Below are 17,010 nucleotides of genomic sequence, written 5' to 3' on the forward strand. Positions count from 1 at the left end.
ATACTAGCCTACCTGTAAAATGCCTATGACGTAACCAATTTAAAAAAAGAAGATCAAGAAGCTTGACAAAAGTTGACATTTCTTCACAGTGAAACTGCGTCTAACCTCGGTGTTTTCTTAACGGTGGTCGGCCGGGGCCTCACGTGCGGGTCTGGAGTCGAGTCGTGAGGCTCGCGCACGCGTCACTCCCACCACCCAAGCAACCGATAACCGGAAGCGACTATCATCCGTGATATTTGGGGAGACAAACGACAGCTGAGAGCACCTTTCACTGGATAAAAACATCGCCGTGTCTTCTCCATCTGTTTGACAACAATCGTTTTTAAGTGGGAGAAAAACACAATAGGCGGAACTAACGATAAAAACGAAGTTATTGGAAATTACCGTCATCCAGGTTTGAGCCTGACAGGCATTGCTATGGTGAGTAAAATATCAATTCAGAAACGTCTAGAAAGGCCTGGCAAAAGAAAATCACGTTTTTGGTTTATAATCCCTCATATGCTATTACGACCGAAAAGATCGTGAAAATAGTGTTGTAACACTGATAGCCAATACATAGGCCTATATATTTATCTCAAAATAAGTATTTGTTTGTGAAAAGACAGCTGGGTGATTAGGCATGTCCTTTAGGAAAATAAAGAATATGATGATGCATTCATTTAAAGGTCATCCTCTGGCTGCTCAACATCAAACCGAATGGGATTATGATCAATTGACGTGAAACAAAATAATTGATCGTATCTATATAAAAATCACGGAGGCTGAGACATATGTTTGCACAGTAATTCGGATCATCCAGGCACTTATAACGAGTTTAAACGGGATTTGGATCGCTGGCATTATCGCTTTTAGACATATCAGGGATTTTACAAAGGATTAGTGAATATAAAAAAACTGGACAGATGTTTGGGTTTCTCTCCGCTTGTTGCCTATGGAGATGATGATGGTGGTGCTGAATTTGGCTGATCTATCAAAATTAGGGAGATGCTGTTTGAACGAAGGACTGGGGTCGACTGTTTTAAGGTTAACAGAACGACAACTCTTGTTTTGAGGACGTCCCAATATTTCCACATAGCATGTTAATTATATTGATAATGATTGTCATTGAAAAGAGCAATCGCGACCCCTTCCTTCCCTCACATTTCCACACCCACCCACCGTCGCACACTGTCGGTACACGAGAAGGGGTTGAAAAACACAATCCGAGGACGCCAAAACGTGCCAATTTGTGGTGTTAATGCTACCCTTTATGCCTCTAAAACTCATTTACGTTGGAGACATTTTTGGTCATTGAAAAAAAAGGCACGCCCAGAGACGTTTTCTCTGTCGCCTAGACACCGTTTAACCCTTTGGGTGGGTTTCTCGTTACGTGGAATTACATAAATCTCGGTTCTCCAGTCGGTGTAGTCACTGGTGAAAATGTAGAGCTGTTGTAGCCTCGGGCGGTGTTTATTTTTTGACATAAAGCTCTAGATATGGCCGTGTAAATGGTGTCATATACGGAGTTGGTTGCGGTTTGGGTGGACCTCGAGCCTGCGGATTGGAAATAGCCGGAGACATCAACATGGCGACAGCTGCTTCGCCCCTGCGCTCGAGATGAATCCTCATCTATAAAGGTAGGACCTTCAAAATCACCTTGGGCTTCTGTCGCCACACAGTGCCTAACATAACAATCGTGATAAACATCATCCGTCGACTGGAATCATGTATTTGGATCTTAAGAGGTCCTCGGATATATTACTTGTTGAAACGGTACTTATAAGAAAACGCCAAAATTAACATTGGTCCATTTTGAACGTTGTCTTGGGCTGTTGTTTACAGTGTGCATTCTTTAATAGTATTGTTGTTATACTACATAATAATATAAATCAATAAGTGAAATCCTAAGGAACAACATGTACCTACTGAAAACTTATTTATGAATTATGAATTTCTGTATTTATGTTAATATCCTTTCATTGTTAATTGCTGTTATTTAATTCACTGAATCATTCGTGTTAAACACGTAAGCGCCAATGTGTCTGAAAAACTGGCATTAAGAATAACACGCGAATGTGACGCGCTGGAGGAAGCGCGTGGCGGATGACCTGAGCTGAGCCCAGGCGGAAGCGCGCGCACCTGTGTTTCAGCACCATGGAGAGCAGCTGTTGCGAATCCCTGTTATCCACGACGGAGCAGAACGATTCTAACGTTGGGTTGAGGAAAATGTATAAATTCTTGATTAGAAAACAGCCACAGCTTTGTTAGGAAATGTCAAGTTTTGAGATTAGATGCTTTGTGAATGTAAAGTGTCACTTCCTCCACATCTGCCAGAAATCATCTTTAAAACGCATATAGTGTCTGAATATGTATGCATGACTGTTTGACAGTTGAGGGAAAGGTTTGATGGCAAATTCTGGCACATTTTGGATGCGTAGAGTTGGCCTGGAATATTTTAATCTACCTTCCTGAGTGACATACTGTCAGGATGTTTCAGTATCATAGGAACATGAAGTAGCATGCAGGATCCACGAAAGTGACATGTTTTGTTCTGATGTGTGTGCTAGTTTAGAATTTTTTTGATCAAGTCTGAAAGATACACATTTTCTTCATGGTAATGGCAGTATATCTGAACTATCTGAAATATCTGCAAGCGTTATCATGGTACTGGAGGAAGCATTTGTCTGATTTTTGACAGCTCATTAAAATGGTGAGTAGTAGCAACCCTGATTTTACCCAGGAGTACCAACTGTATATTTAAATTGTGCCAGTGCCCCCCACCTCCTCTCAGAGGTTTGGTTTGACCCTGGAGAAAGGTGTGCATTAGGGCAGGGCTGGGAGTAATGGCACCCCAGAGGCTTGGCTCATTTTTGGAGGGGGTTGAATAAGTGGATCAGTGGATGAGTACGTGGATGGGTGGATGCATGGATGAGGGAGTTGTTTTTTTTACCTATGATGTCCTCAGAGGGAACAGGATGAACAGACTGGGTGGTGGCACAGAGAGACAGCTCACAGTGCTCACTCACAGACCCACATGCACACAAACAATTGCTTGCTGAATATTAGTCACAGTTGCACACTGAAATGTAGCCCAAAGCAGACCAGGGCACCCAGGAAGATTTTGTCTATAAGACCTTGTTAGCAGGAGCTCTGCATAGAAAAACTGCACTTTTCAGTTTAATGTAACTCAAACTTGGTCATTGCACCAAGAAATTGAGTCTTAAAAGAAACCTGTAGATCACCCAAAAATTTAAGTCTGGTAAAAAAAAAAAAAAAATTTATCACCCTCACGCCATCCAAGATTCTGATGAGTTTGTTTCTTCATCAGAAAAGATTAGGTAAATTTGAGCATCCTACGATCCATCTACCTAGGATCCTCTACAGTGAATGGGTGCCGAATGAGAGTTGAAACAGCTGATAAAAATCCACACTTCTCCAGTCCATCATTTATCTTCTAGTGATTTGAAAAGCTGTGAGTTTGTAATAAAAAAACATATATGTCATTAAGAATAAAAACATTTGCTTCCAGCTAAAGTAGTAATAGTCGTAATATTGCTGATACGTAATCAGATAAAAAGTATTTTTGTCTGAATCAGGAGAGAAATTTGCATAGACCAAGCAGCGAAAATGGTCCAAAAAAGCTGTAAAGAAATATATCAGTGAAGTGAGAAGATAATGGGATGGACTTTTTCACTGGATGAAGAGTTATTCTCAATGGAGGAAGCATTCTTAAGAATCATTATGCATGTCATTGTGGAGCTTTGGCCAAAACACCTCAATAATGAAGTTTTGTTTTATTAGATAAACACACAGCCTTTCACTTTATAAGATGGTAATTGATGGGCTGGAGTCATGGTGATTGCTTATGGATTGCAATGTTTTTTTATCAGCTGTTTGAACTCTAATTCTGATGGCACCCATTTACTGCAGATAATCCACTGGTGAGCAAGTGATGTAATGCTAAATTTCTCCAAATCTGTTCTGATAAAAAAACACCTAAGGGTAAGTACATTTTCAGCATGTTTTGGGGTTATTTACACATATACAGTGTTCCTGTAGCTCAATTGGTAGAGCGTTGCGCTATCAACACAAGGTTGGGGGTTCAATTCCCTGGGAACACATGACAGGTAAAAATTGATAGCCTGAATGCACTGTAAGTCGCGTCTGCTAAATGCATGAATTTAATTTTAATATCAATATATCTTCTTAAGCATTGATTTATTTTATTTTATTTTTGATAAGATTCCATAATGTAATTTTCATGCAGTTTTCAAGGATGTCTTTCCAAAATCTGCAACATTTTTTTCATCGCTGCTTTTCAAATTGGTAGTTATTTGTGGAAAAGGAAAGAGTGAATAACAGATTTTATTTGGTCACAGTCTCAGTTTTGAAAATGTTTTCATCTTCATTCATTAAAGGCGGACATGATCTGCAGGATCCAGTGAGTTTAAAAGATACTACTTATTACAGTAAGTTAAAAAAGAGACTACTGATTTTTCAGTTTGCTTGGTGAAACTACTATTATGCCTTTCCAGTTGGATGAGGACTAAGGTTTTGCATCGTGGGTGGTTTGGAGCAGTGTCAACTGTTGTTTGTGTAAAAAGAAATCCTAGTTCTAGAAAATCCTAGAAACGAAAACTGAATTTTGGATTCAAGCGAGTTCTGTGGAACAGAGTGTGTTACACAGCAAATAAATAAATGAACATAAAATATTGATTTGACTTGAAATTATGTGAGAGAGAAAAAAAGCAATGTAGGAAATTAGTCAGTTATGCCATTAGACCATTAGAATTCTGTGATTGACAAATCAGAATCCAGTATCACATACTGTCATCTAATAATGTTTAGAGGTTTGGGTTGGTAAGATTTTGTAATGTGTTTGAAAATAAAAACAGTGAATTTGTGAAATATTAATACAATTTTAAATATTTTTTATTAATATATTCCTTTGATGGAAAAGCTGACTTTTAGCAGACCAGTCTTCAGTGTCAAATCATGATCCTTCAGAAATCATTCTAATATGCAGATTTGGTGCCATATAACCTTATTATCAGCGCTGAAAACAGTTGTGCTACCCAATAAACTGATAATTATTTTGAAAATATATCCGAATTGATTTTTTTTAACAATTTAAAAGTTATTACAGTATTTGTTATTGTCATTTTGTAAGTATTGACCACAATCTACAAAGTATGAGCATTTTAATATTCACACTCATCTTTTTCCCTCCCTCATGCTTTCTTCATCTCTATATCTCTTCCTTCTTCCCCCCCATGTCTTACATATACATCTCTATTCTTTGAGACTCTGAATCTTGAAGAAGATGGGGGATTCATAGGGGTCATGGAGCCCCTGGGAATGTAACTGATTTGCTCTGAGTACATGCCCAGTTTGGTGCTCACAGCTCTGGCCACAGCACAGGGCAGCACGCCAGACTGGCTATTTATGCCTGGTGACCCACAGGCATTGCTGCTCTACTGTAACATACAGAGCTGGTACAACCACCCAGTTCTGTAAACACACACATACATACATACACAAGCTGCATCTAATGGCAGTGCATGGATATTAACAGCCTCTTTATTGGTAATGATTAGAATATGAAATCTTCTCCCAAGTCTCCACTGTGACGCTGATCGTCATGTAAATAAACTGACAGTGGTTATTTCATCTTTTAAATTGCCACAGATTGACTCAATTCATACAAATGAATGACTTCCACTTTAATGATCAATCTCCTATCGCAGCCACTGTGCACTGAATGTGTGATTTCCTTCCTTCAGCTCCCAGAGTGAGCGGAGATTAGCTGGTGCAGCTACCAGAGCAGGATGTCAATATGGCTGCTCAGCTGCTCGTTCCACCCGGACCTGACAGCTTCCGGCCCTTCTTGCCCGAGTCTCTCGCTGCTATCGAGAGCCGCATCGCAGAGGAGGCGGCAAAACGGCCCAAAGGCGAGAGACGGCCTGATGATGATGATGAAAACGGGCCCAAACCCAACAGCGATTTGGAAGCAGGAAAATCCCTGCCCTTTATCTACGGAGACCTTCCATCCGAATTTGTGTCCGTCCCGCTGGAGGACCTGGACACCTACTACAGCAACCAAAAAGTATGTGTGAGAAGATTTTAAAATGGAAGCTTGTTATTTGCGTTTAGATGGCCAGCAGGACTTCAGTCTGGCGTTATAATGTGTATCATTCTCTGTAGTTACATAACACCTCGTGAAACAGATTGAAAATATATTGTCGCAGATTGTGTGCACTGTAACCACAATTTTTTTTTTCTCTGCTTCAGACCTTTATAGTATTGAATCGTGGGAAGGCTATATTCCGCTTTAATGCTACACCGGCTTTGTATATTTTGAGCCCCTTCAATCCACTGAGGAGAATCTCCATCAAGGTCCTGGTGCATTCATATCCTTTTTTCAGCTGAATGGATGTATGTAAGCATCTAAACAACATATAGACTAGTCTCCAGACTTTTCATTTGCAACATACATTCTTGTCTACTTCATATTATTTTGATAGAACTTTTAGACAGGACCCAACATCTGACAATCTGACCAACATACACTGAACAAAATTATAAATGCAACACTTTTGTTTTTGCCCCCTTTTTTCATGAGCTGAACTCAAAGATCTAAGACTTTTTCTATGTACACAAAAAGCATAAAAATTTCTTTAAAAAATTGTTCACAAATCTGTCATAAGCCCTATTCGGACAGTAATTGTTTCTCAGGGAGACATAAGTGATTTTCACCATTTACAGGGGCTAGTCGATTTAATTGGCATCCGAATCCATAATTATAACTATAGACTGCCTTTTTAAACAGGATATTTAAATAATCAAATAATAAATAGAATGATATATGATAAAATATGCTTGGAATAATAAGAATACATTTTGCATGATAAGTATTTTAAATGCTTTTTACACAAAACGCTTTTATTTACAGCAGACAATTATGTGACTGGTCACGTGAGCAGCGCGTTCTCAGGTTCGTACGATCACAGAACTCACTCCTCCTCTGTGAATAGATCGCAATCCGAATCCGTGAGTTTGTGGCATATCAAGATACTGATTAGACAGCATGATTATTGCACAGGTGTGCCATTTCTCTCCAAAGGCGTTTCAGAGAATTTAGGAGTACATCCAACTGGCCTCACAACTGCAGACCATGAGTAACCACACCAGCCCAGGACCTCCACTTCCAGCATCTTCACCTCCAAGATCATCTGAGACCAAACACCCGACAGCTGATGCAGCAATCAATTTCCATAACCAAAGAATTTCTGCACAAACTGTCAGAAACCGTCTCAGGGAAGCTCATCTGCATGCTCGTCATCCTCATCGGGGTCTCAACCTGACCGCAGTTTGTCGCGGCGTAACAGACTTGAGTGGCAAATGCTCACATTCAGTGGCGTCTGGCATTTTTATGAGAGGTGTTCCCTTCATGGATGAATCCTGGTTTTCACTGTACAGTGCAGATGGCAGACGGTGTATATGGCGTTGTCTGGGTGAGTGATTTGCTGATATCAACGTTGTGGATTGAGTGGCCCCTGATGGTGGTGGGGTTATGGTATGGGCAGGCATATGTTATGGACAACGAACACAGGTGCATTTAATTGATAGAATTTTGAATGCACAGAGATACCGTGACGAGATCCTGTGGCCCATTGTTGTGCCATTCATCCACGATCATCACCTCATGTTGCAGCATGATCATGCACGGCCCCATTTTGCAAGGATTTGTTCACAATTCCTGGAAGCTGAAAACATCCCATTCTTGCATGGCCAGCATACTCACCGGACATGTCACCCACTGAGCATGTTTGGGATTCTCTGGATCTGTGTATACGACAGCATGTTCCAGTTCCTTCCAATATCCAGCAACTTCACACAGCCATTGAAGAGGAGCGGACCAACACTCCACAGGCCACAATCAATAACCTGATCAACTCTATACAAAGGAGATGTGTTGCACTTCGTGAGGAAAATGGTGGTCACAACAGATATTGACTGGTTTTCAGACCCCCCAATACAGTAAAACTGCACATTTTATAGTGAGCTTTTATTGCGGCCAGCCTAAGGCACACCTGTGCAATAATCATGCTGTCCAATCAGCATCTTGATATGCCACGCCTGTGAGGTGGATGGATTATCTCGACAAAGGAGAAGTGCTCACTAACACAGATTTAGACAGATTTGTGAACAATATTTGAGAGAAATAGGCCTTTTGTGTACATAGAAAAAGTCTTAGATCTTTAAGATCAGCTTATGAAGAATGTGGGCAGTCTTGAGTTTATAATTTTGTTCAGTGTACATACTGTATAACGTTCAAAAGTTTGGGTCCTAAGATGTTGATGAAAAATGTCTCTGATCGAAAACACAGTAGTGGAGTTGTAGTATTGTAAAATATAATTACAATTTAAAATAGATGTATAAAAAAAAATATGTTTCAGGTGTTTTTTGTTTAACTATTTTAATTATGGAATTTATTCCTGTGATGGCAAAGCTGGATTTTCAGAAGCCATTACTCGTGACATAATCTTTCAGAAATCATTGTAATATTCTGATTTGGTGCATATTATTGATGTTTAAAAAAAGTTTTGCTTCTTAAAATTTTTTAGATTCTGTTTTTTTCTTCAGTATTCCTTAATGAATAAAAAGTTTCAAATATTTTTTTTTATAAAATGCAATTTGTAAGTTGAATTGTTTGCTGCGAGGTTCCTCAAAAATCTTTTTTAATATCTTGCAAATATTTGAAGCTACTGTACACACCTGGCAAATGTTTGGTAAATCCAATAATTATTCCTTCCTCTTATGCATTGATAATATAAAGACAATTACCTTAGGTGTGCTGTCTGAGGCTGAACTAGACATTAGGTGTAGCTGGGTGAGTGTACATGCAATATTTGTGTGTGTTTGTGTCTTTGTGTATTTTCCTTGACTGCTGCTCACAATGTTCAGTTTTGTGATCATGTGCACAATCTTGACCAACTGCGCCTTCATGACCCTCAGCAATCCCCCTGACTGGGCCAAGAATGTGGAGTAAGTCACATCATTAACACAGCTGTGCATAATTTTACAGTTTAATCTTTTGACAAATTTGTCAAAATTGTCTTTGTCTTCCGGGACAATGAACTAAACATATTGATGATTTTGTCCAAAAAAGTAATCTGTACATTGTGTCCTCTCCCCCTTATTTATATATTTACATAATAGCTGTAACTGACTAACAAAACTGAGTAGAAAGTTTTTTTGGGGGGACTTTTAAAATTAGAAAATTAGAAATGTATAAATAATTTAATAAATAAAATCCTTATTTGGAAATTCTTTCTAATTATTTTTTATTATTATTATTAGTATTATTATTATATTTTTATGTAACTTCAGCCCATCAGCATTCCTTGCCCTGACTTTTTTTCTTTCTCAATAAGAAGTTTGTCAGCACAGCAAATAAGATAACATATTACATAGGATCTTTAACACTTCATTATTTCAATTTCATACAATGTAATTGTTTTTGGTGAAGTTTTGTTTGTGTGCATTCAGGTACACGTTCACAGGGATCTACACCTTCGAGTCCCTGATTAAGATCCTGGCAAGGGGCTTCTGTGTGGGGAAGTTCACTTTCCTGCGAGACCCCTGGAACTGGCTGGACTTTAGTGTCATTATGATGGCGTGAGTATCTCTGAAGACAGATGCTTCTCATGCTTTTTATTCCGTATTAAAACATAAGAAAAAGGAGACCGTGCACTGTTTTTCCTGAACTGTTAATGAGAGTGTGCTAAGATAGTTTTGGACACATTGATGAAGGAAAGCTGGTGAATTCATGTTGGTTGCGGTAGTGTGCGTCTGAGTGAGTGTGTGCGTGCACTTGTAACTCTTTATTTGATTCTACAGGTATGTAACTGAGTTTGTAAACCTAGGCAATGTGTCAGCTCTCCGCACTTTCAGAGTGCTCAGAGCTTTGAAAACTATCTCAGTCATCCCAGGTAAGGGATGTGTGTGCGCGCGTGTGTGTATAGACGTGCGCATGCGTGTGCGCGTAAACACGGGTGTCAGTCAGGTGTGTGTCTCTGTGTGACGTTTCCCTCTGCTACCCTGTCCTGTCCTAACATGCGTGTGTGTGTGTGTTTGTGCGTGTGTGCGTGTGTGTGTGTGTGCCCCCCTCCCCTCCCCTCCCTACAGATATGTAACAGAATTTGTGGATCTGGGCAATGTCTCAGCACTGAGAACCTTCAGGGTTTTACGAGCACTCAAAACTATATCAGTGATTCCAGGTGAGGGCTAGCTCACAGGCTGCCTCTCTCTCCATCTGAGCTCTTGCTCACTCCATCCCCTCCTCCGCTGGCCTTTCTCTCTCATTCTGTCACTCCCAGCGGTCAAAGAAAGCAGGAATCCACTCGGGCGTAAAAAAAACGGGATTCCATGCTTTTAAAATCACATTCTGTAGTTTTCCTTATATCCCTTCTGCCGGGCTCTGCTCTGTTATTTCCCAAAGACCATCACTCCTTGGGAAAGGTCTCCCATCATGCCTTGGGAAATAGACAACTGGGCATTTTTGAGTTGTGTTGTTTTTTTTTTTTTTGTTTATTTGCATGAGACATTGCTGAAGCCTATAGCCTGAGATAGAGAACTTGAGACCCTCTACTCTTCTCTTCTCCTCTGTCTGCTGTTTGAGTTATATGTGCATGCGCAACGTCGGCCGTGCCCATTGTTTGCCTGCTGTGTGTGTGTGTGTGTGTGTGTGTGAAGTGCACACACACACATGCAAGCAGAGGCAACACTCACAGTCTTACACTGCATGATTGAATGTTGTTTACACGCAATTTCACAAACATTTATTCAACTATCATGCACACTAATATTTAAAACCATGTTTTAATCCTCAAAAGCTTTTGATTTTTGCTTTCTTTTTACTACTAATTTATTAAATCTATGCAGAATGTTTTCTAAATTTGTAGTGTTATTCTATATGTATTATAATAAAAGGATTGAAGTAACTATATTTGTTAAAATTATAATTAAATTATAATTAATATTTGTCAGATTATATGGAATAGTTCAGCCATTTATTTCTCTCATTCATACTCATTATTCCAAACTAAACCTGTATGCCGTTTTCAAAGATAGTTTTGTGTAAAGAACAGATCAGAAATTAAGTATTAATTTAAATACACACTTCAGTTTTTCAAGATGACACTAAATTAACTCTCTTTTTCTGTTGTCACACAAAGCTGTCAGTAGGTTCGAAATGTAGTGCACCAGTTGTATAGGATATTTTATGGTGCTTTAAGGGTGTTTTTTTGTTTTTGGAGCTTGACAGCTGTGCTCCCGATGAACTGTCACTGTGTAGAATAGCGCTGTGTCAATTTCCTTTTTGTGTTTAACAGAAACAAATAACAACATACAGGTTTGGAATGGCATGAGGGTGAATAAATAATGAGTTTCTGGGTGCACCTTTCCTGCAATAAAAAATAAATAAATCATCAGGATGACAGAAAGAGTAACACTTTAATAATAAGGTGCATTAGGTATTATGAACTAACAATTTACAATTTATTTAGATTCATGGTCATTTATTAAATGCACTATTGTTCATTGTTATTCATGTTTGTGATCATGTAAAAATAAACAAAATATCTATAAATTTAGCAGTAAACACATTTATATTATCCTAAATGTTGTACAACTTAATATCATTATACAATACATAATGATAATGTATTAGACCTTATTCTAAAGTGTTACCATAACAGCCTGTCCATATCTATGTAGCTGTATTGACCATACTCATATTATGTTTGAGTTGATGTGTGCATCGGGAGTGTTTTTGACCACCGTTGCGTGTTCCTCAGGGCTGAAGACTATCGTTGGCGCCCTGATCCAGTCGGTGAAGAAGCTGTCAGATGTGATGATCCTGACTGTGTTCTGTCTGAGTGTGTTTGCTCTGATCGGACTGCAGCTCTTCATGGGAAACCTGCGGCAGAAGTGTGTGAAGATTCCAGACTTCAATTTCACTGAAAACCTGACTGCCACGCTGAACTACAGCACCGCCATTAACTGGACAGAGTACATTAGTGATGAGAGTAAGTGAAGAATCGGTGCTTCTCATTCTATGTGTGTGTGTGTGTGTGTGTGTGTGTGTGTGTGTGTTATTGAGATGCTCGTTGACACCACATGTCCTTGAGGATGTGAGGAATGCTCCACTGGCCCAAGAAAAATGAGTCATCTAGTTCTCAAAGCACACTTCTGTTTGTGTGTGTGGATGTGTGTTGCCTGACAGTGAGTCTGGTTTAAAGGCTAGCCTTTTTTAAACGAATGCACTTCCTTCAAGCTGTAGGATTCCGGGCTAGAAACATACATTACATCTTTGTGTGTATATATTTATTAGCTTTGTATCTTTATATTGTTTCTTGACATTTATCTTGTGCCTTTCCCCATTTTAGGCAATTATTATTTCCTCCCAGGCCGCAGAGACCCTTTGTTATGTGGAAATTCAAGTGATGCAGGGTGAATATGTTCTTTTAGATTTTAATATAGGTAGATTATATGTTGTAATATAAAGAACATTATTTTTTTCTTCAATTAAAATATTGCAGCTTGACTTAATCTAATTTTTTTTTTTAGATAACTATAACTTAATTTTAAGACCTATTGTGCCCCCCCCCCCCCCCTCTTGGTTGAGAACCACTGATATGATGTCCCTTGTTGAGCTAAATTGCTTAATTTTTTTCACTTTATATACTGACAATATATTTTCATGTTCCTTGGAATAACAGGCAGTGTCCAGAGGGCTTTTCGTGTATAAAAGCAGGTCGTAATCCTGACTACGGCTACACAAGCTTTGACACATTCAGCTGGGCCTTCCTCTCACTCTTCAGACTCATGACACAAGACTTCTGGGAAAACCTCTACCAACAGGTACAGCCCTGACATCAGCTTACCATCCATCTGGTCTCGATATCCTCCTGTAGACATGAAAAGACCCTGTATCCTTCTACAATGTCTAGGCCATTTATTTCTTATTAACATTATACCACACATTTGTTTCTTGAAGCTCCAGCACAATAGCAAAACAAATTTAATTTAATAACAGTTGTGAGCTAATTGAATGCAATGGGATAAAAGGCAGTTGGCACAAAATAATGACAAAATTAATCCACATGGGCTGAAATAAAAGCATGGTGAGTATGGTCAAAAAGTTTAATGTCATACGCAAAAAAATAGGAGTTGACCCTTCGCTGGAGTTTGATTGACAGGCGATCTGACCAATCATAATGCTGAATCTTTTTTCCTAAAAAGCAGTTTTGTAACATTTTGTTTGTGTATGTGTGTTCCGTCTCTCGCAGACCCTGCGTGCAGCTGGAAAGCCCTATATGATCTTCTTTGTTCTTGTGATTTTCCTGGGCTCCTTCTATCTGGTCAATCTCATCCTTGCCGTGGTGGCCATGGCATATGATGAGCAGAACCAAGCTACCATAGAAGAGGCTCAACAGAAAGAGGAAGAGTTTCAAGCCATGCTAGAGCAGCTAAAGAGACAGCAGGAAGAGGCACAGGTAGCAAACACACATAGACACGCTCATACTAGCATGTCAAAATAGACAAACAGAGCTGGGTAGTAACTGATTACATGTAATCTCAATTACGTAATCAGATTCCAAAAATTAAGTACTTGTAATTAAATTAAATACAATTTAAAACACTTGAACACTTGCTTTTGATTGAACTGCTTTTTAGTTTTAATAATCAATTTATTTGTAATGAACACACTAAAGTGTCATGCCATGGACTGTCTGCATGTGTTTTTCTCCTCACATGCCCCTGTGACCCAGTCTCTCCTATGTGTGATGGTCTCATTTGGTTCAGATGTGTCTCCTTAATTACCTATTTTAGTTCTGTATTTAAAGGGTTGTCTGCCCTATGTTCACTTGTCCGGTGTTAAACATCTTGATGTGCTACGTGTGTCTCCAGCCTGCCCTGTGTTTCTCTCCGTTTGTATTATTAAAGTCTGTTGTTTTGATTGATGATTGAGGGATGATTATCCCTCTTATCTGCATTCCTTGCTCCTTTCTGTAGCAATCGTGACAGAACACCGGACCGACAAAAAGTTTATTGGTGTGTTCCCCAACCACCACCTCCACCCTTTTTATTCTCCCTAATTCCTCTTTTTCATCTTGTAAAGGTGATGCTTTTTTAAAGATCATTATGTTGTGTATTTGGCTTAACAGAATATGTTGGAATGCTTTAATGTTTAAAAAACATTAAACATCATTTTCTACAAAGTTTCTCTTTCCGACAAGCTTAGTCTGCTCTGATTGGCCAACTGACCCAGTACTTTGTGATTGGCCGAACACCGCAAGCACTCGTCAGAAATGTAATGGCCCTTTCCATAATCTAGAGCTTCATCTTTCAAAATAAATGTAAAGACAGTTAATAATGTCCTTAGTTTTACCATCAATTCAGGCCCAAAAGGGGAACAGAGTGGCATGACAGACAGTGATGAAGCTCTAATGTGTTTGCAGTACACAAGCCACTGACAGTTAAGACAGCTGTCTCTCTCTCTTTCCACACACGTGATGCGTGAAATTCCTCATTTGAATAGCAGATACTTAAACTAATAACAAAACATACTTCCAGTAGATGATTCAGAGGCGCCAGATTGTCGTAGCAAACTCAGAATTACCTCCTGTCCTAGGTTCACGAAACAGTCGTCCATAAAATGCATTCCTGTTCTGTTCTATTTAGATTCCTAAATGCATCTACTTTCAGAAAGCCAAATAAACTTATTTTGCTTTCACCTACTGTAGATACACACAGCATCTCCCTGACATGACTGCTGTAACACTAACTGCGGTTAATGAACCCACGCCTTCTTTCTTTGTGGTATTACACAAATATTTCCACATAGTGATGCAGTGTGTTTGAATGAGCCGTTTTAGGGGGGCGTGACAAAGTCTTAACTTTGATAAAGAATATCTCTTTGGATTTGAGACTTTAGTCTTTGCAACTTTATAGATCTTCTTTATACACCAAGAGCTTGTAACACTCCAAAGAAAAAGGATCATATGAAATGTGATTCCCAAGAAATCACATCATATGACCACTTTAAATGTTCCATTCTAAAGTAGCCTACTGCGTATATACAATCAGAAAGGCTTCAGAAAGACATTTCACACGGAAATCAGTCATTAGTCAGAAATCTACACAGCATTTGACCACAAGATTATCCTATTGAAATCAATGTTATAAACAAGTTAGGGCTAAATTAACCTAAAAGTAATCAAAAGAAGCTTAAAATGAGTAATGATTTGCGTTACAATTTTTGGGAATTTGGAACCAGTAACTAACTACAATTTCTAAGTAATCTACCCAGCTCTATGCACAAACATATGTTCACTTGCACAGCCAATTTGAACCTATTTTTATTTTGATCATCATGTTGTTCTCCTTCCCTGATCTTGCATCTCTTCCTCTGCCTTCGTCATCTTTTAAGTTTTTCAGCTCCACACTTGCTGTGGATAACACTGCCCTGTCGCCATGGAAACCAACAGATAATGAGAGCAAGTGAGGGAGTGTCCTTTCTCCCTAGTAAACATGAAGAAGAGAGAAACAAGAGGAAGACAGAAAGCGAGAGAATCACAGAAAAAGACGAAAAGAGCAAGATGTAGATTAACTCCAAGATGGCGACTATGCATTTTGAATGGTGATAGATAGACAGACAGACAGACAGACAGACAGACAGACAGACAGACAGACAGACAGACAGACAGACAGACAGGCAGGCAGACAGATAGATAGATAGATAGATAGATAGATAGATAGATAGATAGATAGATAGATAGATAGATAGATAGATAGATAGATAGATAGATAGATAGATAGATAGATAGATAGATAGATAGATAGATAGATAGATAGATAGATAGATAGAAAGATAGATAGATAAAGCTGTTTACTAGTAATTGGGTTTATTATGTGTGATTCCAAAAGTTAGACCAAAAAGACTTTATGAGTAAAAAAGAAAGCGATTATTGAGAATGAAATTAAGTGCCAAAGGTCAGCAGTGCAATCAATAACTGTAATTTAGTTTGATCGTATAAAGCAATGATTCCTCTTTCTTCAGTGCTCACTGTTTATCTGTCTCTTGTCTGTGCTTTCGGTATGCGAGCTTGAACTAAGTCTACCCCTGGTTGCCCCTGACAACGGAGCTTGTGCTGTGATTGGTTGGTAGGTTGCGGCGGCAGCAGCAACAGAGAGTGGGGAGTACAGCGAGAGGGGGGGCTTGTCTGAGGAAAGCTCCTCCGGGGGGTCCAGACTCAGCTCCAAGAGTGCTAAAGAGCGAAGGAACAGGAGGAAGAAAAGAAAACAAAGGGAAGAAGAAGAAAAAGCCAATCAGGAAAAGTTCCATAAGTCCGCTTCAGAGGACAGCATTAGACGGCCTGGATTTCGATTCTCCATCGATGCCAACCGACTCTCGTATGAGAAGAAGTGTTCAACTCCTAATCAGGTGACTACTTCTTTTTTGTGGAATTATGGGAAATGTAGTTAAGTAGATAAGCCTATCTATTCTAATCAACTATATTGTTACGAAGGTTGGGTGGGTGGAATGCTAATTGACTCAAGAAGTGTGATAGGGAGACAAAATATTAGCTCATTAAAATGTTCAGATATGCACGGAGGATTACAGTGCTAAAGGTGGCACAGATGCATTACACAGATGCCTCAGAAGTAATCCAAATGTGAATGTGGTTGAGATGTGGGTTAATTTAATTCTAGCAAATCTGAGTCCACTAGAAATATAATGTGGTGTGTGGGTTATGGCATTAAGAGTTATGACATGTGGATTAACATTAATCTCCAACAGCATTATGCACAAAATAGACCAAATCGCATATCCGGTTTTGAAATATATCATAATATGAGCACATTACATAACAAACGTAAACTAGAGAGAAGGGCCCACCTTTTGATGTCATGACAAACACAATTACATTTAGTTATTACAAATCAAATTAGTACAAACTT

The 17,010-nt window shown here is 39.0% G+C and overlaps 1 protein-coding gene across 3 annotated transcripts in view; it reads left to right on the plus strand.

Moving 5' to 3' along the window:
- Positions 1–203: 203 nt before the first annotated feature.
- The window catches only part of LOC127959967 (sodium channel protein type 2 subunit alpha-like), a 36,515-nt gene continuing 19,708 nt past the window's right edge, over positions 204–17,010 (plus strand). Inside the window, exons 1-11 of one of the 3 annotated variants that reach the window (XM_052559474.1) lie at positions 204–420; positions 5,763–6,085; positions 6,271–6,388; positions 8,937–9,027; positions 9,532–9,660; positions 10,171–10,262; positions 11,841–12,071; positions 12,432–12,495; positions 12,765–12,906; positions 13,335–13,541; positions 16,217–16,492. In XM_052559474.1, coding sequence (XP_052415434.1) covers positions 5,816–6,085; positions 6,271–6,388; positions 8,937–9,027; positions 9,532–9,660; positions 10,171–10,262; positions 11,841–12,071; positions 12,432–12,495; positions 12,765–12,906; positions 13,335–13,541; positions 16,217–16,492 — 1,620 coding nt within the window. In that variant the 5' untranslated portion in view covers positions 204–420; positions 5,763–5,815. Of the gene's footprint in view, positions 421–1,140; positions 1,617–5,762; positions 6,086–6,270; positions 6,389–8,936; positions 9,028–9,531; positions 9,661–9,882; positions 9,975–10,170; positions 10,263–11,840; positions 12,072–12,431; positions 12,496–12,764; positions 12,907–13,334; positions 13,542–16,216; positions 16,493–17,010 lie in introns of those variants that run through there. The other 2 variants (XM_052559473.1, XM_052559472.1) reach the window with 2 other exon arrangements.

This window comes from Carassius gibelio, chromosome B6 (assembly GCF_023724105.1).
Source record: "Carassius gibelio isolate Cgi1373 ecotype wild population from Czech Republic chromosome B6, carGib1.2-hapl.c, whole genome shotgun sequence".
In the NCBI taxonomy this organism is placed as follows: Eukaryota; Metazoa; Chordata; class Actinopteri; order Cypriniformes; family Cyprinidae; genus Carassius; species Carassius gibelio.